At 38.7% G+C, this 27,736-nt stretch overlaps 1 protein-coding gene across 1 annotated transcript in view; it reads right to left on the bottom strand.

The window, feature by feature from the left end:
- Positions 1-982: 982 nt before the first annotated feature.
- The window catches only part of Itga1 (integrin subunit alpha 1), a 146,499-nt gene continuing 119,745 nt past the window's right edge, over positions 983-27,736 (bottom strand). Inside the window, exons 21-29 of the mRNA XM_041663215.1 lie at positions 24,738-24,814; positions 22,642-22,731; positions 21,186-21,288; positions 16,558-16,671; positions 14,692-14,796; positions 14,439-14,543; positions 12,865-12,957; positions 11,822-11,938; positions 983-7,039 (exon numbers count right to left, since the gene is read on the bottom strand). Coding sequence (XP_041519149.1) covers positions 6,995-7,039; positions 11,822-11,938; positions 12,865-12,957; positions 14,439-14,543; positions 14,692-14,796; positions 16,558-16,671; positions 21,186-21,288; positions 22,642-22,731; positions 24,738-24,814 — 849 coding nt within the window. The 3' untranslated portion in view covers positions 983-6,994. The remainder of the gene's footprint in view (positions 7,040-11,821; positions 11,939-12,864; positions 12,958-14,438; positions 14,544-14,691; positions 14,797-16,557; positions 16,672-21,185; positions 21,289-22,641; positions 22,732-24,737; positions 24,815-27,736) is intronic.

Below are 27,736 nucleotides of genomic sequence, written 5' to 3'. Positions count from 1 at the left end.
CTCACTTCCATGCTTCCTCTCTACAGAGGGTTCAAGCTTTATAATGAAGATAAAGGAATGCTAAAAAATGTGGCCAGACCTTGTAAGTTTCCTAATCTGTCTTACTGGTAATTGTGCTCTTTGGATAAGTCTCTGTGATTTCCCAAAGGGAAATCAGAGAGCTTCCAAATAGCTAGACATGTAGAGCCTCCTAGAGGGTGTGGCTCCTGGAGAAACTTATGCATCTTTTCCCACACCTTGCCCTGTGCATGTCTTCATCTATGACTTCTGTAATACCATTTTAAACAAGCCAGCAAATATAAATGCTTCTCTGTGTTGTGATCATCTTGAGTTCAACAAGGGGACTGTGGGAATCCTGACTTCCAGCTTGTTAGTTGGAAGCTTGGGTTAGAAACTCTGGTATTGTGATTAGCCTCTAATACAGGGACAGTCTTGGGGAAGTGACCTGACATTCCTTCAGGTAGATCACAGAGGATCTGTATTTAGTTAGAAGATGCCCAGCTGTCTGGTTATCTCTGATAGTCCCTCCAGGTAGATCATGGAGGTCCTGGATTGAATTAGAAGCTGCCTGGCTGGTTGGCGTCCACTCCAAAACTGCCTGCTTGCCAATAGAGACAAATTCCTCACTTTTCAAGGTCGGTGAAATGATCTGTGTTTCGGTTGTGTGGGTAAAGCTGAGATTTATTTTACTTCCTCAGTGGTCTAGCCTATTATACAGCAAAAGATGTATTATTAAATCATCTCATTAGGAGAAGGCAAGCAGTCATATAGATTCTGTGGCTTTTGTCTCAAGTTCGCAAGACAATCACAATGCATCTTGTACAGGAAACACCACAGACATGCTTAATTTGCTCTTTGTTTCTTCCTTGTAGAGTACCAAAGTAAAAGCTGCAATGGAGCTTAAAAAAAAAAGTTGATATTTTGGAAGAAGTCCCATTCATTCTGGAGAAAATATATATTTAAAATCACAGTAATCACATTCTTCTTTGAGTCATTTTTTATTTAAGATATAAAACAGGATACTCATTTACCTTGACGTAAATTACACAGCTGATGCACAAGATAAGATAGAATTGTACAAAAATATCAAACCTTTGACCTCAGAATAGTGTACAGGATACGCCATCCACAGAGCATCCAAATGCTCTTTCACACACTCAGCAAATTCTAATTATACCTCGTACATGACTGTCCCTTGCAGCAGATTCCATGAACTTCTATGCAAAAGGTTCTTTATACTTGAATGTCAACGAAGCATTTTTATCTAATCACTTTTTAATAAGTCTATGCACATACCCTTAAGTTGTCCCTTTGATGAGTTCAGTTTGAGGTAAGTTAGGAAAATGAGCAATCTAATAACTTTCAACTAGGCAATGTGTAAATGTGGGGCGGGGGGAGTATGGTGGATGCTCCAGGGCAGTAGTTACTAAGTGCAATATTCTTCTTTTTAATAAGATGTATACATGGTGCACACAGCCTATCAACAGTCTTATAGCTTCACAGTAGTAACGAACAGGACACCATCCCAACAGGCCAGTGTTTCCTAATTCTGCAGCCGGGACTGGCTGCTTACGGGGCAAGGGTAGCAGGTAACTCTGACTGAAATACTAACCACCAGGATCTCCCGCATGGAATGTCTCTAGAAGGAAGAATCTGCAGACTGTGGTTTCAGACAATTGTCTTCACATGACTCTTAAGATATGTTAACCCCAGAAAGTTCCCTGGGGTCAATTTGTCAATAAGAGTACACTTTCATTCATATAGTGACAAGTACGTTTGAGTGTGCTGTGGGGTGGGACACATGGAGTCTCAGGAAACTCTGGTCATTTTCATGGATTGGGTGGTAGACATCAAGATAGGTAGGTAGCTTCATTTTCTCGCCTGCCCCATTTCGTTTATATTTATCAAAGTACAAGTTATCATGTGACATCGAATCTACATGTGGTGACTTCCTTCACTATGGCCACTCCATGGAGGAGAGGAAAATCAATATTCACTACCCCTTCCTTCCTCCATCTCTCTCCAGCTCTTCAATACAGGAACGGGGACCAATTGTGCTGATAGGAATTGACGATGAGCACAGTGGGTGGGTTTTCATTCTGATGGCATTAGGAGGATTTCTTTTAAGATTTTTTTGTCCCCAGTTTATATGCATAAATCCAATGAATGAGAGATCAGATATTCAGCCTCAAACTGTTACATATAAACTCAACACTCCTTTCTCTATACCTTGAAGAACAAATACCAAACACACAGTCACAGCACTGAGTGTCATTGGCCCCTGCTTTATCATCATGATTCTCATAGGTTCTCTTCCCACAGGTTGGGAACTTTAGACTTCCCTGGGCCAGATGTTTTCATAGGGCTGAGACTTGCCTGCCTCCACATGCGTCTCTGCTTTCTCCTTACTGGTGATGGCTAAATGTCTTACTCCGAATTTCTAAATTCGAGGTAAAATTTTAATAATGAGGATAAAAGACACTGAATAGTACATAAAATTAATGCTGGAATTTAATTAATTCTGTAGTTTAATGCTATTGCTTTTTAAATTCTTTTTTAAAATTATGTAATTTTTAGTAGTATGCTACAGTACTTCCCTTTGAGAAATGGTGGTATGATAATGCCCGTTCCCCTTATGTGGTATTAGAATTCAGACCCAGGGCCTTTCATGAGCTCTGTGCACTCAACCATGGGCCCACACCCAGCCTTGACTGTGGCCTTTTGCAATGTGCTTTGTCTTTCCCTTCAGCAAACTTAAAGGACGGAGGTGGTTTTTAGATTGTGGGTAGCTAGAGCTTGGAGACCACTGTCCAGTTGGAAGCAAAAGCCCAGGCTATTTATTTTGAAGTGTCATCTGCATTTAAAGTCCCTTATGTTCAATTAATTTGCATATTGCAATTTCTAAAAAACAGCATCTTGAGGACGAAGCCTTCTTTTAGCTTTTAGAACTGTCCCTTGGGTGAGGATAAGGAAAATACCCAGTTGCTGAAGGCTTCAATCTCTCCGGTTTCTCCCGTAGAATCTCATAGGACAGTGGCCCATATGGTTGTCAACTTCTCAAGGAAGGATGCTGCATCTCTGAGGTACAAATACTGTGGGGTGCCATGCCAACCCTTTGGAGTGCCATTAAGGAATCTGGGTTGGAAAACCAGAGTGAATGATCTGTTCACTGAAGCTGGCATTCACTGTAAAAGGAGCACACGTCTTAGTAACAAGCTACTAAAGCAATCTTCCTGAAAACCATTTGAGGAGACGTGTGATGGGGAGAAGGATGCTTGAGGGGTTTTAAGAACCAAAGAAGAGGGCACAAAATGCTATTTTGAACAATTATTTGCCCGAAGTCACTTTCTTTGGACAACACATTACACCTGGTACACAAGGTAGATTCTGGCACTGGTACATGAGATGGACTCTGGCCCTGGGTCCTCCTCTATTTTGCTCAGCATCCTGCAGAGTAGGATAGGAGTTCATATGGAATTGATGGTGTGTTCAATGAAGACACTATGAGCACATTGGAATACAGTGCTACTCTATCACAAGTTATTTTATACAAAGATTTCTGCTACCCCATTGAGCTTAAACCTGTTTATACAAGAAAAAGTAGAAGGCTTTCTATGAAAAATATATGCACATTACTTATATATATTCATATATCTATATTTATAGATAAAAATCATTCTGGCTGCCTAAACAAATTTTATAAAAGTCTCTCTTTCTACAAGCTTTTTTTCAAGTATACATATGCCACAGAAAATACTTGGGGTCTAAGTTGTCAAGGATCCTAGTGCTCAGAGAAAAATAGTTTAAAAAATTGCATTGCTGATGTTTGAATTGGATAACAAAAGCTAGAAATGGTTGCTAAAGACTTCTCACTTCGCCTTTTTCTTTATGGAGTGTTTTGAGAAAGTTTCTCTGTGACTCCTGAGTGGCTCTTGTTTTTAGTGGTGTGCAGGCTACCCTCTGTATTTTCTTGCTTTCAACTCTTTCCTCCTGCACGTTCATTTCGCTTTACTCATATTAAAGGATGATTAATCTTAGACATTTAAAATTAAAGGATAAATAATCTATAGCATTCTAAGTTCTTGGATTGATACAACCGATTTTTTCAGCATAACTTGAAGTTTGGTTAGAGAGTTTGCTTAGGTGTGTATATAGACGGTGAACATTGATCTGCATCTCTAGACACCACTTTTTCTACTATGTAGGATGCAGTTTACTTCAGTGGTATGCTACAGTATCTCATACAAGTTGATAAAATCTGACACACATTTCTAGGAATTCTGCAATCCGAATAGGGTTTTTTTTAAGTGTCTGCAAGTGGCATGCGGAGAGAGCAATGACATCACGTAAGTCAGATATTGGGGTGACTGTCCCTCCTGAAGGACAGTTTGTGGAGTAATTTATTCGTGTTCCTTTATTTGTGTGCTTAGGAAAGGGAATGCATGCATAGTTCATTTCATACTGGGAGCATCAGTGCTTAAGAAAATCAAATCAAAGATACAAGATATTTGGTGATTTATTTTAATCTGTAAGTTCATAAATAGTCCTAAGTATTGCCCAATTTTATTGTCTTAAATAATGTTACATAATTTAGTAATTTCTTATTTATATGTTCTAGAATATGTCTATAAAGCTAATTTTGGGCATCTATTATCTTTTTAAAACTCAAAACCTCTGCATTCATAGTTTTTAATTTACAAAATACTGACTAATCTTAAAAACTTAAATATTAAATGAAAGAGAAGCCAAAAAAAAAACAAAACACACAAACTTCCATCCCTGGTCTTGCTTTTGTGTGCTTATTTTTTTCCTATCTTAGTAAGTTCTGTCATTTGTTATTCTTCAGTTGCTCTGTGTTTAAATGGTATATGTATGTGTATGCAAATGATTACACACACACAGACTCAGTTATGATAGTAGAGAAGAGATATCTGGTTCCTTAAATATTTACTACTAACCAGGAATAACGTACGTTAAAAACTGGTCGTCAAGTGGTTTTGGCACCTTTTTATCTGGCCAGACTGCTGTTACTCTCCTTAAAAGTTCAAAATGACCTCATTTCTGTTTTGTCCTTTTGGCTTAACAACATTTGTAGTTTAACTATGCACACGTAGAGCTCAGTGTACAAAGTTCAGTCCCCGATGTCAAATATGAATCTAAATGTATTGATTGAATTTTATTTCCAAAGACATGGAGTTAGGAGTAGGGCTGCTGAGCGGGAGTGTGCGAGAGTTGGGCACCATGGTAACTGAGCAAGAAACACCTGAGTTCTGATGGGGGAAGAAGAGCAGGAGGAAGCCATTACTTCTGCAGCCAGCGAGAGACAGTGAGAATGGAAAACACGCCTTCTTTCTTCTTGTTTCCTGTCCACCTTTCTTCCAGCCAAGGATGACTGTGGCAACCTCATGTCCATCTCCTATGCCTTAGGATCTTATACATAGGACTGGAAAGCTGAAAGGTAGGCTGAACCTGGACCTAAGATAATTCCTCAGAAATACATTTTTTAATAATCCAACCCAAAACACTTAATTTCTCTGTTGGCTTTTTGTGTTTTGAGGAGAGCAGAGTCTAGCTCTTTTGGAGTATTGACAGGTTCTGGTTCTTATGGTATTCAATCAAGCAGAGAAATGGCTTTGGGGCGGTAGGATCAGCAAATGTTACAGCAGTAGTTCACACATGAAGATACTATACATTCATTCATTGTAATTTATCTTAGAAATGGAGCATCTGCGACTTAATTACAGCAGAGTTCAAGGCCCGTAGGGATTATTTCAGTAACACAGAAGTACATACAGTTGTATCTTTTTGTTGGGTTAAGTTTTCAAAGTATAGATTCTTTAAACTACATTTCTTGGTTTCTTTTTAAATTCTGAGATGCCTTGCTCGAAATCAGTGTGTTCTTAGTAAATCTAAAACTAGCTCAGGAGACTGCTTTTGCGATAGTAACATGAAACGTATTTGGAAAATACAAAAATAAACACTCATATCTTGGGGTTTTAAAAGAACCTATACCAAAGCATTGAGGAGTCTCCTACTTTAGTGTAATGTAACATCTGGAAGCCCCAGCATTAAACAACTGCTCAGCAAAGGTGACTTTAGTCTTTTTGGGTTTTCTATCTATGTTCTTATGGTTTATTAAGCCTCTGGGCATCACACATACATTAGTTATGGTTTTTCATAACTAATCACTGTTATGCTACACAAATTGTTTTAAGTGACTGTTTGCTTTTTTTCTTATAAAAGAGGTTTGTGTTCTAGAGCTCTATATAAATTAAGCGCTTTTACTTTTTGTAAAAGTTTAAATGAATAGACTCAGTGCACTTGTTTTTAAATTACTCTCTCTATTCAACATAGAATTTAAACTCAACTGTGCTGTACTCTAAGCACATTGGAAAACACTATTTCCAACTATAGAACCCAAGAAGTCACTGAGCGTCGGCTCTGTGGTTTCTTTCTATTTTCAGTCCATATTGGATATGGGCTCTGCTGGGCAGTTTTTCTCATTAGAATTGGGCGATCTTCCCCACTCCATGCCTTTGCTGGCATTTACAAATGCCAAGTGCCACTCTGAAGGTGTCATCAAGAGGAGACCTTAGTTTACATCATACCTAGAGTCACTGTTTCGGTGAACACAAAGCTATTTTCATGCATCCCTTGAATGCTCCGCGTGGCATCTAAACACATAAACCTACATGGACTGGGGATTCTTCTTTAAAACCCTTTGTCATTTCACTTACTCAACAAAAATGAGCAATTATTAAAAGTATTTCTCATCACTTTCTAAAACATATCTTTGGGTACCCTTTTTGGATCATCCTTGATCTGTCACTTTCCCAAGGGAGTAATCCCAGCAGCTGGATGATGAATGACATATAGTCATGTGACCATGTCTTTGGTTATATTTCTGAATTTCTTCTCACATGATTGAGGCAAACCTGAGAATAGATCATTGAATAAATCGTTACTGTCCTCTTTTTTTCTCCTGTAAAATATTTCATTTCTCCATTTTCTTCTTTAGCGGCCTTTTGAAGAATCCAATCTGTTGAGAAAATACAAAATATAATACAATGAATTCTTTTAATTCAGGCCACAGATGCTAATCTATTTAGATATAATCTAAGTAATCATGCATTATAAAATCTGAGCACGCAATTAATTCAGAAAACCAATGCGTATTTTATCTGACCAGTTAATACTGAATGCAAATTGGATAATATCTGTCAAAGTGCTACTTCATCCTTGGCCACTCCACTGCACCAGCTACCTAGGGAAAACCGTGCATATGTGCAAGAAGCAGCGTTCTGGGAAGTGTAAGACAAGCGAATGGCAATGAATCAACATGGCTTCTACGTTGTCATTGTCGTTATTTGTTTTGAAGTGGCAGAAACTTTTCCATCAAGTAACCAATGGTCGGATATTGCAATTCTTAGGGTTTACAGTGAGCCTGGTGGACGGCCATGAGCAAGGTGCCAGGAAAATGTCTGAATTATCTAGGTGTCTCTAAGTGGGTTAGAATGTTACACACAAGCTCTCCGGGAGAGGTTGCTCGAAAGACCCCGTGTCATTTACCTAGGAAAATAGAGCTACTGAGGGTAGGGAAAAGAAATCATATGTGGCTAACGTAAGTCACATTTCATTATTTTCTGTCACTGAACCATCAACAAAAGTTATCAGCCTTATGTTAGACTAATCTGAATAGCCAGAGAAGCCTGCGGAGGGGGAGGGTACTCTTTCCACTGCCAGTGCTGGGGTTATCAGCACATTATAGATAACTCCATGCCAACATGTACAACTTTTCTTTAAAGATCTATTTTTATTATGTGCAATTGTGTGTGTGTCTCTGTCTCTGTATGTGGGAATGTGTAAGTGAGAGTTGCTGCCCTCAGAGGCCAGAAGTGTCGGATCCCCTGGATCTGGAGTTACACCTAGGTGGGAGACAATGGACAAAGGTACTGAAAACTGAACTTGGGTCTTCTGTAGGAGCAGTACATACTCTTTAACTGCTATGCTATGTCTTCACTCCGGCCACCACCGCTTAACCATCGTGAGGGGTTTGTGTGTGTGTGTGTGTGTGTGTGTGTGTGTATGTGTATGTGTGTGTTCTTGCCTGGAACTTGGGTCTTCATGTTGATAAGGCAAGCACTTTGCTGACTGAGCTCCCTCCCCAGCCTGGGACTACACACCTAATATATAATGATTGAGCCCTTGCAGACATGGAGGGATGAATGATCAGCAATAAGTACTTCCAACTTAGAAAGCTTTAGTTAGGGCTGGTTTCTGCCAGAATCTAGTTGCTAGAAGATGAGGAAAGGGCGGTAACAGAACAATACAAACTTGGAAACCACCATGAGGTTATGTTTCCCTGAACACCAGTCATTTCCTATGAGGCAAGTACGGAAGCTCCGGACTTGGATACCAATCACCTGTTCACCTTTGCCCATGTGCCCTGAGGACAGCAAATCAGGGAGGCTTTCTCCAGAGTGGGAGGCGAGTATTTAAGAAAAGGGTCTGCTGTGTGGGACTCCGCAGCTCCCAATGCCACCAGGACGAGTAGAGAGGTGTTGAAGCGGCAGGAAAGACGGAGGAGAGAAGAGGTTTTCTGTTCGTTTTGTTGACTTTTTTGTTCATTTTTTCTTTTGTTTTTGTTTGCTTGCTTTGCTCTGGTTTGATTTTTTAAAAATTTTCATTGAGGGGGCACACTGCAGTGGGAAGGGGAGAATATGGAGGGACTGGGAGGTGAGCAGAACTAGGGTCCATGAAATTTCCAAAGATTCAATTTAAAAATCGTTAAAAAATCTGGTTCTTCAGGGCTGTCCAACAGGCTCTTTTTCCTCTAAAGACCAGCTCCTTTTCCATTTGCCTTCGCTTTAAAATGTTTCTAAATGACCATCTTCGAGCCTGAACTTCTGTGATCTCATCTTTTCCATTCAACAAATCCTCTAAACATGCGTTTTATTAAGGGAAGCTGGATATTTAGACCAGAGATTAAGGGGATGTAATTTGTAACTCCTACAAACTAAACCAAGACAATTAGCCGGGGTTCGAAAAACAAAAAGTTAAGTGTGTTTTCTCTAGGGTTTTGCTTTTCTGCTTTCGTTTCTGTATCCCAAATGATCCTCTTTAGAATTAACCTAGTTCAAAACCCGGGGGCAAAGTAGTGATCAGTGTAAATCGTGGGGCAAGTGTCGGATAAATGAATAGCAGAAAATAAAGGATGAAGAAGTGTGGCGTCGCTACCCCAGCCCCTTATCCGCAGGTCTGTACACCTGAAACACCGCAGCACGGAGTCTCAGACACAATGAGAAATTAACAATAATGAAAAATAAAATAGAATGATTATAACATTGTATTATAATAAAAGTTAGGTACATATATTTACTTTTTTAATTTCTCAAAGCATCTTATTATACTACATTATAGTACAGTTGACTGGATCCCAGGACTAAGCTGGGGCTATGGGGGACTACCATTCTCCTTCAATAAATCACACTGGATAGGGAACAACGCTGTAGGATTAATAACTCATCAATGGGGGACTTTGACATAGGTGTGAATCAAGTTAGAGAACTTGAAAACACATGTTCTAGTTTCCCACATTTTTTCTTCTGACTGTGGCATTCTGCTTTATATGTTACTCTGAATTGGATTAGGAACTTTTATTCTAAAACCAAGTAATTTATGTTTCAAAGAATTTATAACCCAGAGCCCTGTGCTGTGTAACAATGGAATCTATCTAAAAAATACAAAGTTTTGGAGATAATAGTTAGTTGAATACAGTTGTTCACTAGTTGATACTCTTGGGGAGTTATCAGCTACCTTACCTTTGTTTTAATGTTTACAGGTATAAAACACAGTTACAATACATGGTTACAAAAATTGTTGTGTGGACCACAGAATGAGATCAGTGAATAAATATTCAAAATCTTATCCATAACATTACTGGCTCTGTGGCCCGGTAAACATGCAAAACTTGTCTGTACATTCACTTCCTCCTCTACAGACTGAGGTTCATAAGAGTGAAGATGCATTAAGGAAGATTGCTTGGCACAAAGTAATCACCTACTAAGTGCTTGCTCCCCCTGTTTGCCTTGAAATCCCAGTTCTAATTTAAAAGCCTATTACTGAGGTATTTGAATTAACTAAATACACTCATTTTGACAGCCCGGAGTTAGTTAACTGACCTTTTGTGGGTGGTAAAAGAAGATCTTAGAAGCTGTAAGCATACATCAATGCAAAATTTACTGGAAAATGTCCTCATTTTTACACTCAGGCCTTTTCAGACCATGGATGGAAGAACAGGTGGGTGAAAATTCTGTCTTGTTTGTTTGCTTGAAGCAGAGGTGTGAAGTCAGAGAGAATCCATCCTAGTATAGGCTCTGGCTTTCCTATTCTCATTCCTAACTAGTATTCCAACTAGTCAGCTCACACAGGAAGGTCACACTAGGTGGCAACATTAGGCCTATTCTGTAGCAGAGGTGCTTCCCAGAGGGAAAATCACAGCCTCTGTGTCAACACAAGCTGTAAACCAGGCCTTGGGTACCACGGTGTGGCAAAGCTGGGTATTGCAGAGAGCTCTGACATTTTGGAACTTTAGAGGAAGGGATACTGAATGTGACCTGTGTCTTGAGACTTTGCTGGGGAAGAATCATATATTCCATTTATGGAAGCCAAATGCTATTTGGGTACGTTCTCCTTGAAGGAAATCCCCCAAAGATGAAGTTTGTCATCACAGAAGCCAGGAAGGATGGTGACTGCTATAGCTCAATACGAAAGTAAGTTGCTATAGAAACTATTTGATTAAATGGTTCTGTTTTTGTACATTAGAAAAATGAACATGTAGCCACATTTCCATTTTTGCATAATTTTATCTAGCAAAGCAGTGGTGAGATATAGGAACATGTTAATGCCAGACAGAATTCAAATTCCATATGTAATTAATAAAAATGTTGAATTCAACTTTTATATGGATTTTTCTAGTAAGTTCATCCATCCTAAAAGCTATCATCACAGCCTGTTTGAAAATGGAGTGTTCTTGCATTTCTCACCTGAAACCATCTCAGTAAATATCTAGATTAACTTGAGAGAAAATAGGTTACCATTTGGTATTCCAAAAGGATTTGATAAGGGGTCGTTGAACTTTATGTTCTTCAGTACACAAGCCAACTAGTTTATTACTTGTTCCTTATACAGCCACACAATTACTTCAGAAAATGTGGGTTTTCTGTTTATGCACCAAAGAAGCATTTTATCTTTAAAGCAGACAGAGTGCTATAGCTAAAACAAAAGTTCGTCTCAGTCTTGATGTCCTTCACCAACAAAGGAATTCAATCTTTCTTGTTTATTTTATTTTATTTTATTTTATTTTATTTTTTGAGACGGGTTTCTATGTATAACCTTGGCTGTCCTGGAACTCACTCTGTAGACCAGGCTGGCCTTGAACTCACAGAGATCAGCCTGTCTCTGCCTCTTGAGTGCTGGGGTTAAGGGCATGTGCCACCACCATCCGGCTGTTTTTCTTACTTTTAAAAGTAATAAATACCCTTACTAAAAGTTTAGTTTATTGCTAAATAGTCCTCAGTAATCCCCCCTGTAAAGGGGTTACTCCAGGAGTTTAGGGTACACAAATCTCCAATTGGGGCATACATTTTTTTCCTTTGCAAAAATGAGATGTGTAGTACTCACAATATGAGATATTGTATGTTTTAAAATTCTTGTTTATCATCTAAATGTTTATACGCTATTCTATTCGGAAGCATAAATAACTCATAATCTATTTTGCTGTTGGTGGCTGGAACAGAGTGACAGTGGCCGTGGCGCTTACCTTCCACAGTGCTAGTATCAGCAGCATCAAGAGCAGTAGTCCAGCGAACGCGCTCAGGAGGATGACCCACAGCGGCACTTGGCCCGGGACTCCATCTTTGGATATTTGAATAGCCAGCTGAAAATGATTAAACCAGGCAGTTAACACTGATAAACACCCCTTAGAACTCCCGGAGCCAGGAGTTATTGCAGGCTATATTTTTTTTTCTACCAAACACTGTAATTAATTACATGACTGTCTAGAAAAAAAAACCATTAGGTTTACATTTGAAAATGCCTTTCATTTACTCAAAACGTCCAATAATATCAAATTTATTATCGCCAAAAAGTAGAGCCCTTCAAAACAGAATCTTACAGTTTATACAGTCTGGCTCACCCAGGTGGGACATCGAAATTTTCTCAGGACAGTATGAGAAAATCATGCCTTTGTCTAAACCAAATCCTTTGGCTTTAAAAAGTCAAGAATAAAATACTTTTTTTTTTTTTAACCAAGGACTCTGCTTGAAAGGCCTCACTTTTGTTTGTGATTTTTCCAATGACTAAGTGAAGAAGTTTTAAAACCTTATATACATATACTTATACAGACACACGCACACACAGCTACATATACACAATATACAGGAATTTTCTGTAAATAGATTTAAGGCAGCCTGCATTGTATAATGTGAGACCTGAAGGGAAAAACTCGCAAGCATCCCCTTTGTCACTAATGCGAAAGTGGAAACATCCAGTTGCTGTCATAGGGAAGGAAAACATGGCCGGCGAGCTGTAAGCATCACCTTGTTCTAGCTTCTGAGGGGTAACAAGCCTGAGATCTCATCAGAAGCCAATGCCAAGGAAATCGGAGTGTCTGACAGGAGCGTCAAATCAGTCACTGCTTCAGTCCCTGTGTGCGAGCATAAAACGCCACGGGCAGGTTTGAAGGGTAATGTGTATTATTTCCAGGAGTGCAGCCGCACCTACCCCCTTGTTTCTGGCTGCCAGAACACCACGGACAGTCTGGAGTGAGAAGCAGAAAGTTTTCAGACACGTAGCCTCACTTACCTCTCGCTTCTGGTTGCTGCTGCTTAAAACCAGCGATGTGTTTTGACTCTGAAGTTCTCCCTTTACAGTGAGATTGAAGCTGGAAAAATGTGTCTGAAAGGCAGGTAGGAGTCGTTATTAATGGACCGTGCTAATCAAGGTGAGAGATGGTCATATGTGAGCAGTCCAATGACCCCATGTGCTGCAGTCCACCCATGCAACAAGGGTCCGGCAAGATCAAGGCAACTAAAGATCCAGTATGGACTGGGGAAGAGGCTTCCTAGCTCCCGTCTCTAGCAGAGCAACTGTTGATAGCTGCTGGGGTAGGGAAAGTCGCTTTTCTTTTCTTTTTAAAAAATATGTCTTAAATTAAAAATACACTTAAATCACCCCCTTCCTCCAGTAAATCCCTACTCCTTTTCCAGTCATTATCTTTTTCATTATTATTGTTACCTATGTTCATATGAGTGAATATGAAACACAGTGTGCTATTTAGTATTGCAACAAGTGTGGCCCTTGTTGGGTTTCCCATGTCCCAGTGGATCGACCTCCCACCCATGCATATGGATAGCACTAATTACAATTGGTGGGTTAAAAAACAAATATGAGGTTTTCTAAGGAAGATAGGATGATGGGGGTGGTTCTGGGAAAAGTTGGAAGGAGGAGTGAGGTGTAGATAGGATCCAAATACATTGTGTACTTTTGAAAAAGAAAATAGAAAAAAAAACCTGAGATTGTTCTGTGAGATTAATACAGTGATGCCTGGGGGCACCTCCTCATTCTTTCCCCACCCCCCACCAAACTGTCCCTTAGATCCTTCTTATAGAATGCGAATAGAAACTTCAAAATGATTTCTAGCCAGAGTTTTCTCTAGAAAAAACAAACTTCAAACTTCGCTTGCCTCTCATGCCTCTAGGCTTGGGACAACTACATTCACATTCCAATAGTGCGGACTACGTGTACACACTTATTAAGGATTGTGCATGAAATTAGCAATATTAAAACATCACGACTTGCCAAAATATCATCTTAATGGGACCGGACCTAAAATTCTCAGTTTCATATGATCAACTACATATTTCCTTCAAGAGAAACAAAAAAATACCAAATGCAAGAAACTGTGTTTTAAAACAGCCTGCATTCAGATAGATGTAGCTTTGTGGGGGAAAATGAATATACTCACATAGAAATTTCAAAAATAATCGGTATTCTATAAGGTATTCAAGTTCTCTCTTTTGTTAGTGATATCAAAAAATGTCACTCCATTACTTTTTGAACCTTAACGAGGTCCCAAACTATTAAGATAAGCATAACCTCCAGTATCGGAGAAGCAGTTCTCTCTTGTGGTGCACAGACTGAGGAAGACAGAGCCCTCGGACACTGCATCTGGCAGAGGACTCTGGTGGCAACTTTGTTATCGACAGATGGGGAAGATGAGCCCCACACAGCTGGTCATAGGTCACATTTTCAGAGACCTCCCTCCCCAGTTTCATGTTCTTTCCACGGCAATGCCGTGGCTTGCACAAACACACCAATAGTGAACTAATACTTAATGATCGGACTCCATAACTGCCTAGTGCAATGTGACCACTTACTTTTATGAACGTTGGTTTCCACAGGATGAATGATACGTTCACTTGACTCACGTCAGAAGGGATGAGATGGCACGTGATGGTGGCCAGCTTACAGGTGCTGCAATCCTGTTTGATTGTCAGAGAGACATATCAGGGTACTTGCAATCCCGTCCCAGGTTCTATATCTGCATGCTTCAGCTAGATATTTACTGCTAAGCCGACACTGGATGTACTGCGCTTGGAGAGCATAACATACAAATAGAATTCAGTTTACCTGGATTGTGCCTCTTTTGAGATCTTCAGACTTTGATATTGCCATTTTTTTCCCAGAGTTGATACCAAAAGGATCCTCAAGGCTCCTGGGTTTGCAGTTCACATTCTAAGGAAGGAAAATATTTCCCTATTAGAAAGTGGCAAAGTCCAAGGAAAAACATCAGTTGGTGTACTAACATGAAGAATCTTATGAATGACAGCCAGTGATATACAAGTGATATACATGGAAGATCCATTTGTGAGTGTGCCGGATAGAGAGGCTGCAAGACAGCCGCGATGTGTTCCCACTCCAGGTAATCATCATTGTTTCTGTGACCCTTGCAATTGCAACAGATGAGAAGGATGCTAGTAGAATTCTCTGTCTCACGAGTAACATAATTATCAATTTATTATTGCTCAAAGAACAGCTGATAAATTCCAATTATATATACATACATATATATACATATACACACATATATAAATAAATTCCCATGATATATTAAAGTATACACACACACACATACTCTAATGAAAAAGAAAGTGTTAGCATGTTGCTATAGGCTCAATTTGATGCCTCTTTTGTTGGACGAGAGGGAAATTCCAGAGATTTTTTTTCCTTGCCATTAGCAAAATATTTAAATGATTGGAAACTAAATACGACAGTTGCCATGTTTTGTTTTGTTTTAGCTTTTCAAAACCACATGAAAAGAAGGAATAATGTTAAATGTTGAATTCATGCATATACTAGTGCAATAATTACTGTAGCTGTCTGTGTTTTACACATAAACAGAATAATAATATTAATAATGAATGTCATATAATAATAATATTTTTAAAACAGCACATAGTCTATTTAGTGCTACAAGCTCAGTGGGGTTGCAAAGGTGGGGTTGTTTGGGGTAAGTGAATAGTAACCCACTTTTTGTGAACAGCTATGCATGTTTAGAAAAAAAATAAGCCTTCCTTATTGAATCCCTCAAACAAATTAAGTGTGACATATATTCCATGTATCCATCAACAGTTAATTACCTAAGATTGACAGGATTATACCATGATTCCAAAAGGGCATGGATAGCCGAGTCCTAAGAGTCTGAACCTGGAAACATGACCTCCTTTGCGAACTGAGTCCTTAGAGACGTAATTACATTGAGGTTCTGCGGGTAAGAACATCTTGTATTTCAGGAAACCCCAAATTGAATGGTGGGTGTACAGGAAAACTGAGGCCAAAAACGAACCCAGAATCCCAGGAAGAATGGAGCCAAGGACTACAGAGAGTTCCCAGCGACACTAGATGCTGGGAGGGAAGGCATGGTCTAGAGGGAATCTCCATTATCAGCACCTCGATACCAAACCTGCTGACTCTCAACATCACTAAATAATTAATTCTCATCTTTAATTACTCATTTTCTGTAGTTTGTTTCAGGAACCTTGGATATTGAACTTACATATTCTAAGTAGTTGATGGGATTTGTTAATTTATTATTTTTTAATAAATATATAAATTAATTAATTTTTTAAAGCGTCTCCATTTGTTTTAGACTAAACTTACTTATCACAAGTATCCTACAAAACAGGAGGCGAGGAAGGTAACAGTGGGTTGGAGAGATGTCTTAGCAGCTGAAAAGTACTCACTGCTAGCCCCTTGACATGAGTTCTGTCCCAAGGCCTCTGGTGAAAGGCCACTTGCTGCCAAGCCTGATGCCCTGAGTCATCCAGCTGCAGGGCTCACAATGTAGAAGGAGAGAACTGACTGCTACAAGTGACCCTCTGACCTCCCCTGTGGCCCAGACATGCCACCCCTCCCAATACAAAAGAAGTAAGTAACTGTGATATTTGAAGAAGAAGGCAGCAGAGTTGACATTCTTAGAAAGCACACATGACTTACATCTGAAGACGACCATCCAGTTGGGTATAGTACAGGATAACCATCTGATGTCAGGTTGGGGAATGAGATTGACAGCTGAAGTTCTGGCATTGGGAAATGGCCCCTTTTTCTGATCTACGGGGGAAGAATAGAAGAATAGACATACAATCATCTTTGGCTCTTTCAAAAGCATCCTCTCCGTGTTACGTAGAACTCTGGTTCTTTTTTCCTCTTTCATGCATATGTGTGTGCGGTATATGTGCATTTGTATCTGTGTGTTCACATGCATGTGGGCATGTGTATACGTGATCATACATGCATATTTGTGTGGGTGTGTATGTGGAGAGGCCTGAGGTTGGTATCAGGAAATTTCCTCCATAGCTATTTAGACTTTTTCTTTGAGATAGCTTTCTCAATCAAACCCATAGCTGCCCAATACACCTAGCGTCCATAACTAGCTTGCTCTGGGGATCTCCTGCCTCTGCCTGTCTCAGCAGGCTTGCTGCAAATACAGTCAAGCCGTCATACCCATCCAGAACTTATGTGGGATCCAGGAATCTGAACGCCAGTTGTCTTGCTTGAGAAGTACATTGACCCACTGGGCCATCACCCCAGCCATTATCACCCCAGGACTGACCGACTGTATCTCTCACTTTCTAGACCAGGGCTTCCACTTCTGGGTTCTGGGATAAAAGATAATTTGGGTTCTTGTTTTGTTTTATTTGTTTGTTCATGAGACAGGATTTCTCTATGTAGTCCTGGCTGTCCTGGCACTCACTCTGTAGACCAGGCTGGCCTCCAACTTAGAGGTCCTCCTGCCTTTGCCCCCTAAGTGTGTGTGCTGTCACTGCCCAGGAACTTTGGTTCTTAATTGATATTAGTTATATAAAATTCTGAGTCATACACATGAAAGTGGCTCATGATGCTATGTGGGAATTGATCTGATTAATCCAGCAAGAAAGTATGAATGCCCATCAATGGTCATATGTAGTTGCTATTATTATATTGTTTATTCATCCTTTAATTCAGGGTAATAGTAGGATTGCTAATACTATGCATGTGGATAATACTAGGGTTAGGCTGTCAGTTTGGACACATCAATAATAAACTTAGTCACCAATACTGTTGGTGTTGAACTAAGAAATCAAAGCATTACCCTTTGTGTCATTTAAGCAAGAGTGAGCCAAATTTGAAATCTCTGTGTTTTCCATCATTCCCGTCTGCATAAGCCTGGATCTACACTGTTTGAATTCTGTTTGTTGGCTCCATATCTGTGTCCATGAATATCTGTCCCTAATAAAGGGTTGATCTTCCTCTTATTGAACCTCATCACAGAAAGCATCACATGAGGAAGAAATGTTGGACACTTTACAGAAATTTTCAACAGAGTTTTACAAGTCACTGACCCCAAATGACCTAAATAACAAATAAATCACAAACACTACCATGCGCTATCTGAAAGTTGCTTTCAGAATTCATTTTATAAACCACTTCCGGCCTATTTATGGTTTCCAGCAAATGATTATCATAACACATATACAAACATGCGTTATGCTGAATCAGGAGCATGAAAGAATCTATGACTTAACATCATAATACATTAGTTGCTGTTTAGATAAGAAATTCGAGGCATGTAAGGTTGGTTATTACATTGTTCTCTTACAGGCAGGTTAAACAAACAGGTCGAATACACAGTAGGAGAGCATTCTTAGGTGTTAAGTGACTTTGAAGTCAGGCTTTAACTCAGGCTGAGCTGTGCAGTGAAAGTATTAGTGGGAAATCAGTAGTGAAAATTATCTTTATTATTATTCTCTAGCCATGTCCACTATCATTTCTAGTGTGTGTGTATGTGTGTGTGTATGTGTGTGTGTGTGTGTGTGTGTGTGTTTATCATGTACACAGACATATGGACCTGCTTATCCATGTGCAGACCATGGGAGGTCAGGTGTCATCCTCTATCACACCGTGCCTTATTTCTTTGAGACATCGTCTCTTGCTGATCCAGAAGTTCACCATTTAGGCTAGTCTGGCTAGCCAGCAAGCTCTCCGTAGTCACATGTCTCTGCTCCCCAGTGCTAGGGTAACAGGCACACATAGCCATGTCTGGATTTTTTTTAAATTAAATGTTGGAGTTCTGACACAAGGTTTTCATGCTTGTACAGCAGGTGCTTGTAACCATGGTGAAGCTCCTCTATCCAAGTTTTTGCAGGTGGAGATCATTGCCTTGATCCACAGAAGAAAATCTTGGCATGTTTCCAATAGCTTTAACTTAGTTGATTGCAATGCCCTTAAACCCATAAGTCACCTCTCACCTCAGCTAGATGGGACCTGCCATCGCTGCTCAGGTAAGCCAGACACCCACTGGCTTAGTTCCACAATTGTTCTATAAGCTATGGATACTATCTCTCTTGTTATTGATAATCCAGTCTGATAAGCAGGTTGACTTCCATCTTAGTTTCTATGTGTTTTGATCCACTAACTCAGAATCCCCACTTAATGTCCCCGAGTTGGGACCAGTGTGTCCCCTGGATACCATACAAGTATGATGTCCAGGTTTTACATATTCTTAATGGCTTCTTTGGGCAATTTATTTAGCCATATGAAAGAACACTTTGATATTCACCAAGAGATGCCAAAACTGCCTAGCTAGTAAAGCAGCCTATATTGAGAGCTGCTCAGATCTGTAGTGATTCCCCATGGCTGCTGAACATTGAATCATTCATCAACCTTGGAACTGTGAAGATTCCTGAAGCTATGCCGGCCTCTTTGAACAAGGTCTGCAACCATCTTAGGGTAATACACCTGGGGCTTGCCTGACATAGCCTTTGCTTTGAATGCTATCTGCTTCTGAAATTCACTCAAGAATCATAAATTCTGATATTATTTCTTTCTTACTAAGAAGTACTCCTTCTTAAAATAAAACAACTGGAAAATACGCAAAAAACAAATCTCCTGCAATCCAACCACCTTAGCAGAATTTTGCTGGATAAAATTATTTGTCTTTATTATTTGTACAAATGATATAAAGCACCTCACATACACAGAAAGAAAACTTTGTTTATTAAATCTATTATGTTATGTTGCCCCAAAACATAATGGTTACTTGAAAATCTGGCTACTGATAGCTAAATAACAATTACAGTATTATCTACAACATGTGTTACCTATGAGAAACTCGCTATGCTAATCATCTGGCTTGCAGTACTGCCTTAACTCTTAACTCTAAGACTTGGATCCCTTATCACTGTTTTATCTATGAGCAGCAATGTGAAAACATTAAAAAAAATGTTACAAGCATGGAAAACTGATAAGTAGCAATTGCAGTTAAAATATTATAACATATTGTCTTCCTGCAGAATATATAACAATGTCTTCACCAAATGAATGACAGTTCATCTAAGTAACTTTGTAGTGTTGAGTTAAAAATTTAAGCCTTTTATAAGAGTGTTGCTAAAATTTTTAATCATTAATAATTTCTTAGGGAAATTACCAGTAGTAAGACACTAGATTTCACCTAAACATCTTGTTTTACTTTCCTTCTAGATGTTAAAGCAGCAAAATAACCAGAGATACAAAATATTATTATTTCTGCTATCATTGCTTGTAACACGGAGCTCCTATCTCAAGCCTAGAGCCTAATAAGTTACAATGAATGAAGATCTACAATGGTCAAGTTTTTCCCTTTCTTTTTGTTTGTATACTATAGAAGCCTAATATTCTGAATTATACAATCATATCCCAGAATTAAGCAAGAGTTTGCACTCATGCTAATTTCCAGAATGTAGTTTATCATCATAATTTTAGTAGAGAACACAAATTCCTCTCAAGAGGAATTTATTTCTCTTGAGAATATGGGAAACTTATTCCCATCTTGTAAGAGAACTTAATCCTTCATAGCTGACCATTCCCCAAAAGGTTAATACTGGCTTCATTTATAATGGTGTTGTATCACTTGATGAGGGCATATGCTCATAAACCATTCATTTGAATTGAATGCTCCTTTCTCCTTGCGTAATACTGAGTTTGTAAGCGTTACCCAGTCTAAAAGTTCTTGACAGCCTTTTGTAGAGCTTACATAAAGTTTGTAGCAAAGAATTTAAAATCAAAAAAATGAGTGTAGTAGAACCTATCATTGAAGAAGACTGTAGTGGACACATTGGTAATTCACAGTATAATTCACGTGAAAGAGAGCAATAGACAGACAAGTGACAAGGACACATTGAATAAAGAAAAATATTCCCACAAGAATTTAAAAAAAATCATTTCTGAGATTGTCATGAGTCTGTGAAACGTGGTTTTCTGAGCCATACTAAAATGAATATAAAGTATATACACTTTGCGATTGTAGCATCTGTCTGACAAAAGAGCGACTTCTCTTCTAGAAGTTATTCTTAGTTAATATGTCTTACTATAAGGAAGTTAGAGACTTTGGCTTTTAAATTTGACTCAAGGTATAATTACCAGTTTGCACTTAATCTTAGCCAGAAGGCCAAAAATTGATATAATTATCAATTTGGACAAAATAGCATAACATAGTTAAATTACAAAGAAAAATATTCTAGGATGTGGAGATTAAATACGGAAACACTTCCTTGTTTCCTTAATAGAAATAATCTGTTTAGCATATTGACTTAGAGACAGCTTCTTACCATGTAGAAGACATTAATTTCATTTCCAATGTCAGCAGTGGAATTAATAAGCTCAGGGAGCGTCTCATTGGCCGCAATCAAGATGTGGTGTTCACTCGCAGAACTTAAAAGAATTAATGGGGGAAAATAAGATAAAATGCAGCAATGTTTAAGTTTATTTGACTCCATTCTTTTCTTAGTCTCTATCACAAGATCCCATAAAAATATTTGCAGAGTTCAAAACAGAGAGATTCTTTTACCCCCAAACCTCAATTAAATATTTGAGGATGCTAACAGTCACCAAATTCGATAGGCATTGTTGCTTACTTGACTCCAATATTTTAAATTACATGTAACTTTCAAAGTAGAATTTAACTGTTATAAAGTGAAGATTCTCCATGAATCTACTAACATTTGAACTAGGGAAAAAATCAGACTAAAATTTGATATATTTAGTCATGCTGAAAGTGAAGAAACCAGTTTTTTTTTAAAAGAATGTTTACATTTACGCAATTTAAAATTCCTGTTACTGATAGATGAGAAAGCTCAATCTCCCTATGAAAGTCATGGTCTTTGGATGACCCCGTAGAACTTAAGACTATCCCTCAAAGCAGCACTTCAGCCAAGAGAAGACAAATAAAAGATATTTACAAATGTGTGCCAAAACTCGATTTGAATGGAGTGGAAAGCTGTTGGGAAAATCTTTGTGCTGACAGAAGCATATGCAGCACATCAGACAAAAGACAACAGACTTCAAAGGCTAAGGAAGATATGCAAATCTCTGTGCCTAGCCTAGAACCCTTGCTCTCTGGTCTCTCTCAAAGAGAAAGTGCCATGAGAAACAAACAGAATGGTTGGCTGGTAGACTTGGCTGGCCTTGACTCTGGCCCCCATTTTTTTCTATACGCATTGCACATATTTATTTAAAAGAGCTTGGAATCCTGCTTCAGTAAGGGACATCATAAGCAAGGGGCTCTGTGGAGCGAGCATTCACTAACATGATTGGTACTTGAAAAGAAAACACGGTCTGAACAGAAAGAATGGTTTCCCAATAGTGGGAAGGAAGAAGTGGCTGACCAATGAGAAGTGCTTTTACCTCGTGTGACAGAATGGGCGGGTAGATCCCGTCCGCAGGATGAGAACAGAGACCCAAAAATATGCTGCTGACCTGTGACAAAACGCTGCATTTTGTCAAGGACTTTGGCTTCTGTTTAGGAGCAAAGACCTGCCATTAGCACATTTTATGTTGATATTTAGTGCACACAGGTTCTCAAAGGTACAGATGCGTGTGGATTTTTTTGGAAGACAATGAACATGGTTGCCAGGCACCACACCAGAATTGTGTACTTGGCAGGTCTGGAAGACACTGAAGTACCTGCCACTTTAAGTGAGTGGTGATGCTCTCAGGCAGGGACCACACTAGGAAAACCATTCGGTGGCCAAAAGGCTGTCAATGAAAAACAGTAGCTTCTCCTACCTGTGAAACTGTAGTCCGACTTCATATTTTACTGGGATGGAAATATTTACTTCATTATCATAAAGAGATTCGGGTGGTTCTTCGCTGTCACTGGAAAACACGGTACATTCACATTAGACATTACATTTGTTTAGCCACAGACCAGCTCTAAGCATTTGAAAGAGAAGATCCTATAGGAAAATTAATAAAATACAAAATCGTAGAATTCTTCATTTGTTTTTATTGAGAGAAGTTAGAGTGGAGATAGGTATTATTATTATTATTATTAATGCTTCCAAGATGATTCTACCCTGGAGTTAAGAGTTGAAAACCACACTGATTCAGACCTATGTTTAGAAAATTGTGTGAAATAATTAGAATCTACAGGCTTATTATTAAAATATTGAGATAGCTGGACTTCTGTGGCATAAAGACTTGGACACAAATCACCTTAATTTGAATTTATCACACATGAGGACCTTGTACAGAGACTCAGCTAGGCTCATACAGCTAATTGTGGATCTAAAATCTTCTTTTGCCTTTCCTAGTCTTTCCAAAAGAGCAGTCAGTATGCATTCTACTTCAATTTTTATGTATTTCCTTGATTTGAGGTGTAATTTTCATAATATTTGAAATTTTATTTATGTTTTACACACATATACATTATATACAAATATACCTCATACTCATGAACAAAGCATGGAGGAGAAATGTAATTTTATGACCAGATAAAGGAATGGGGTTGTTCTTGAACACTGGTACCTTTACATCGTTATTTAATTTCTCTCTGTCCTGGTTTTTCATCTACAAAACAGACAAGTTATCACTTAATTTTCTACAGTGGATGTCAAATAAATAGATGCTGAGCTAAACTGAATTGAATAGAATGAGTTAATTTATCCATTAATTATTTTATTGCTTGTTAATTCATTTTCTATCTATGGAGTAATGACTAAATACAGGGGCCATGCGGGTTACTACAACAAAACCACTTGACATCGCAGGACATGTTCTGGTGGAAAACTATATTCAGCAGAAAGTTAAAACCTACTTTAAGTTCTGTATTAGCCTTTTCTCACTTTTTTCCTTAAAGAAAATATAAGTAGTATATTCTTTCTTAAGCCAGGCTGAATTCAACTTAGCAAAAAAAAAAAAAATCCAAAAAACCCAAAAATAAAACATAAATTCTTCATTCAAGGTGACACCTATTTTTCTTTTTTTTAAATTTATTTTTCCTCTTTTTGCAAATGGATTTTTTTCTCACATAATGTATCCGAATTATGGTTTCTTTTCCCTGCACTCCTTCTAGTTCTCCCCTACTTCCCATCTTGTCTGGACCCATTCCTTTTTTGTCTTCCATTGTAAATCAAAGTTCTCTAAGGCATAATTAAAATAAAATAAAAGACAAAACAAAAATCAGCACATAAGAGTTGGACAAAACAAACAAAGAAGGAAAAGAGTCCAAGAGAAGGCACAAGAAGCAGAGCTTCACTCATTTGTACCCTCAGGAATCTCAGAAAAAAATACTAAACTGGAAGCCATCATATGCACACTGAGGACCTGGTGTAGACGACCTGTGCAGACCCGTGCAGACCGTGTGCATGCAGCCTCACTCTCTGTGACTTCAGATGAGCTTTGTTCCTGTTGATTTAGAGGGCTTTCTTTTCTTGCATGTGTTCTACGATAGTGCCAAGAAGCCTTGAATGATTTGCGTAAAATTTATTGAAGTATGAAAGGGTATCATTAGATTTTAAGTCCGTGTGATGACTCAGTTGACTTTGATAGACAGCTAGCAAATGTTTGAAAATTAGTAGTTCCTGTTGATCATAAATGCAGTTTGGCAGATATAAGTGGTGTGTAATTACAAGATAGTCTACAGGTAATATTACCAATGATTTAGTCCAATAGGTTAAATTATTTGAGTATGAATTCCCCTACTGTTGCGAATTACTCCCAAGGTATTTTTTGTGAGGCAAAGTGGTCCATGGGCTGTTACTTCTATTGATCTTACACCAGTTTCAAAAATCTGCCCGTGACACTACAAAGTAAAATAATCCAATTACACGAAAGGAATGATATGCACACATACACATATGTTCACACATACACAAACTAACCTTGTTGCACTTAAATGAATGACTGCATTTTCGGTGAGATGTGATGTATTAAACTGGAATATTATTTTGAAGGTTACCTATGAAATTAAAATAGACATCTTAAAAAACAGATCAGAAAAACATCTACTTGGAAAAACTATAGTTTATATAAATTCACTACCTAAATAGAAATCATAAAATTACTTAAGAAACATTACCTTACAAAATACAGCCACATCATAAATGCATACATTCAGGTACAATATACACGTGTACTTCTAAATGTGAGTATGTAATATGCTTTGCATATTGCTGTAGTCTGAATGCTTTATTTTTTCAAAGATTTTATGGTCAAGCTTAGTTATCAGTACTAGGGATGGGTCTTTTTGGCAGGTAGCAGATCATGAACATTCACATGAGTGGGATTAATGGTCTTATGAAAGAGGTACCAAAAAGCTGCCTTTCCTTCTCACTCCCCAAGGATAAAGAGAGAAAACATATTTGAACCAAAAAAATCCTCTTTGGATGATGGGCCTGACATTGTCTTGATTTTGGGATTTTCAGTTCTGTATCTATGAAAAATAGATTTCTCATGTATGTGCTGCTCTATTCCTGCTAACTTTTATAGCAGCCTGGATGCACTAAGACACATGGTAACATTGAATTTAATACCTTATTTAAGTCATGGTAACAAGAAGTCATGCAAGCCACAAATCAAGAGGAACCATTCTACCTATTTTATTACCATAATTTCCCAAATACCAGTAATGAACATATCTGTGGCATGTTAGTCATTAAAGTCTCTTCAATATGCATGTTAGCCACCATTATGAAACAAGGAAACACTCTTGATTCATTAATTTTATAGTGTAAAATTTTTTGGATCACTAGACAGTAATCCAAGAAGATAACGCAAAATGGCTTAGCTCTTAGAATAAAGTATTATGAAAGGACATTGGTTTGTAAGAGTTTTCATGCATAAAACAATGCCAAAGGAAAAAAAGTGTTTTTCTGTACAGATATCATATACAGACAGGTCTCTTTTGAGAACCTCTACCTGTACAAAGGGCCTGTATATGAATACCAACAGTCACACTAAAATGTAAATTACTTTTAAAACCAAAGATCACCTGTATGTCCTTGCCCAATGATCTCATCATAAAGCTTATGAATTATATTTCTTGATTTCAAAACTAATCTTTTTATTTATTTATTTATTTATTGAAAACAATTTCCGCCTCCTCCCAGCCTCCCATTTCCCTCCCCCTCCTCCCACTCCTCTCCTCCTCCCCCCACTCCTCTCCCCCTCCCTCTCCAGTCTGAAGAGCAGTCAGAGTTCCCTGCCCTGTGGAAAGTCCGAGGTCCTCCCCCCTCCATACTGGTCTAGGAAGGTGAACATCCAAACTGGCTAGGCTCCCACAAAGTCAGAACAAGAAGTAGGATCAAAACCCAGTGCCATTGTCCTTGGCTTCTCAGCAGCCCTCATTGTCCGCCATATTCAGAGAGTCCGGTTTTATCCCATGCTTTTTCAGTCACAGTCCAGCTGGGCTTGGTGAGCTCCCAATAGATCAGCCCCACTGTCTCCGTGGGTGGGTGCACCCCTTGTGGTCCTGACTTCTTTGCTCATGTTCTCCCTCCTTGTGCTCCTCATTGGGACATTGGGAGCTCAGTCCGGTGCTCCAGTGTGGATCTCTGTCTCTATCTCCATCTTGCATATTACCATAGAACCTTCATCTGGCGATGGATGGAGATAGAGACAGAGATTCAAAACTAATCTTATTTGGTGCCAATTGAAGAATTAAAATTTGGGCCAGAAAAACATTCCAGGAATACCGAATTAATGGAAAAGCCTTCAATTATATTTTTATGATTAATGTTAAACAGAAAAGTTGTGATAGTTATAGCTTGTGAACAATTGGTGCCCAGTCTCTGCTGTGGGACAATGGTTTTACCCTGTAAAGATTTGTTTCTTATACTTCTTTAATAAAATGCTGATTGGCCAGTAGTCAGGCAGGAAGTATAGGAGGGACAACCAGGCGGGAAGTAGAGGCAGGGTGGCAAGAACAACACAGGAAAATTCTGGGAATATAAAAGCTCAATCTGCAGTTGTGACCCAGATTCAGCGGACACATGATATGACTGCCTTGCCAAAAAAGGTACCAAGCCATGTGGCTAACACAGATAAGAATTATGGGCTGATATAAGTTATAAGAATTAATTAATAAGAAGCCTTAGCTACTGGGCCGATCAGTTTATAATTAATGTAGACCTTGGTGTATTTATTTGGGACTAAACTGCTGCAGGACTGGGAAGGACAGAAAACGCAGTCAACAACTCCCAGATGGCATGGGGCTGTGAGGTTAGCACAGCTGTATCATAGTACATATGGAATTTTCTTCCCTCCCATATATAATCTTAATTTACATTTCAAAAGGAGAAAGTGAATTCTTTTAAGGAAGATGGCTTTTCTCTTGCCTTGGAGTACTGCTCTCCATTCCAGTAAAGGGACCTTTATTGGGTGGTTCTTCCCTGTCTCTCTTTAACTTCTACACCTAGCCTGGGCACTTGGCCCTTCGTATTCTCCATGGCAGAGATGCAGGCCTGATAAAATGCTTGCTTTATATCCACATGAACCTGAAATACTTAGATGAAAGTCTGTATCTTGAACCCAAGAATATTCTAAGCATGAAACTCAATTTGAAATTGCTTGAAAATTCCTCCCATCACCCTTTGTAGAACCTAAGAGAATATTTTGATTTAAGCTTTTATCACAAGCACAAGGAATTGTTGGATAGAGGATGAAATATTTAAATCCCATGCCTTTGTTGAATGGTGCAGGGAAACTGGCTACTCAGATGCCAAATGTCGGGCTCCCTTAGTGCACATCACGTAGTTCTTTCTCATGGATCACAGACCTAAGAGTAAGCAAAAATCATCTAATTCTTGGAAAAAACCACTAAGAATTTCTAATCATGTATGTGGTAAGAGACTTGAATGTTGACTATTTGAAAAACACCCAC

Source organism: Microtus oregoni, unplaced genomic scaffold, assembly GCF_018167655.1.
Source record: "Microtus oregoni isolate MIOR12 unplaced genomic scaffold, Mior012 000014F_ref0000157, whole genome shotgun sequence".
In the NCBI taxonomy this organism is placed as follows: domain Eukaryota; kingdom Metazoa; phylum Chordata; class Mammalia; order Rodentia; family Cricetidae; genus Microtus; species Microtus oregoni.
Note: the sequence above shows the minus strand (reverse complement) of the source record. Positions and strands in the feature narration are given on the sequence as shown.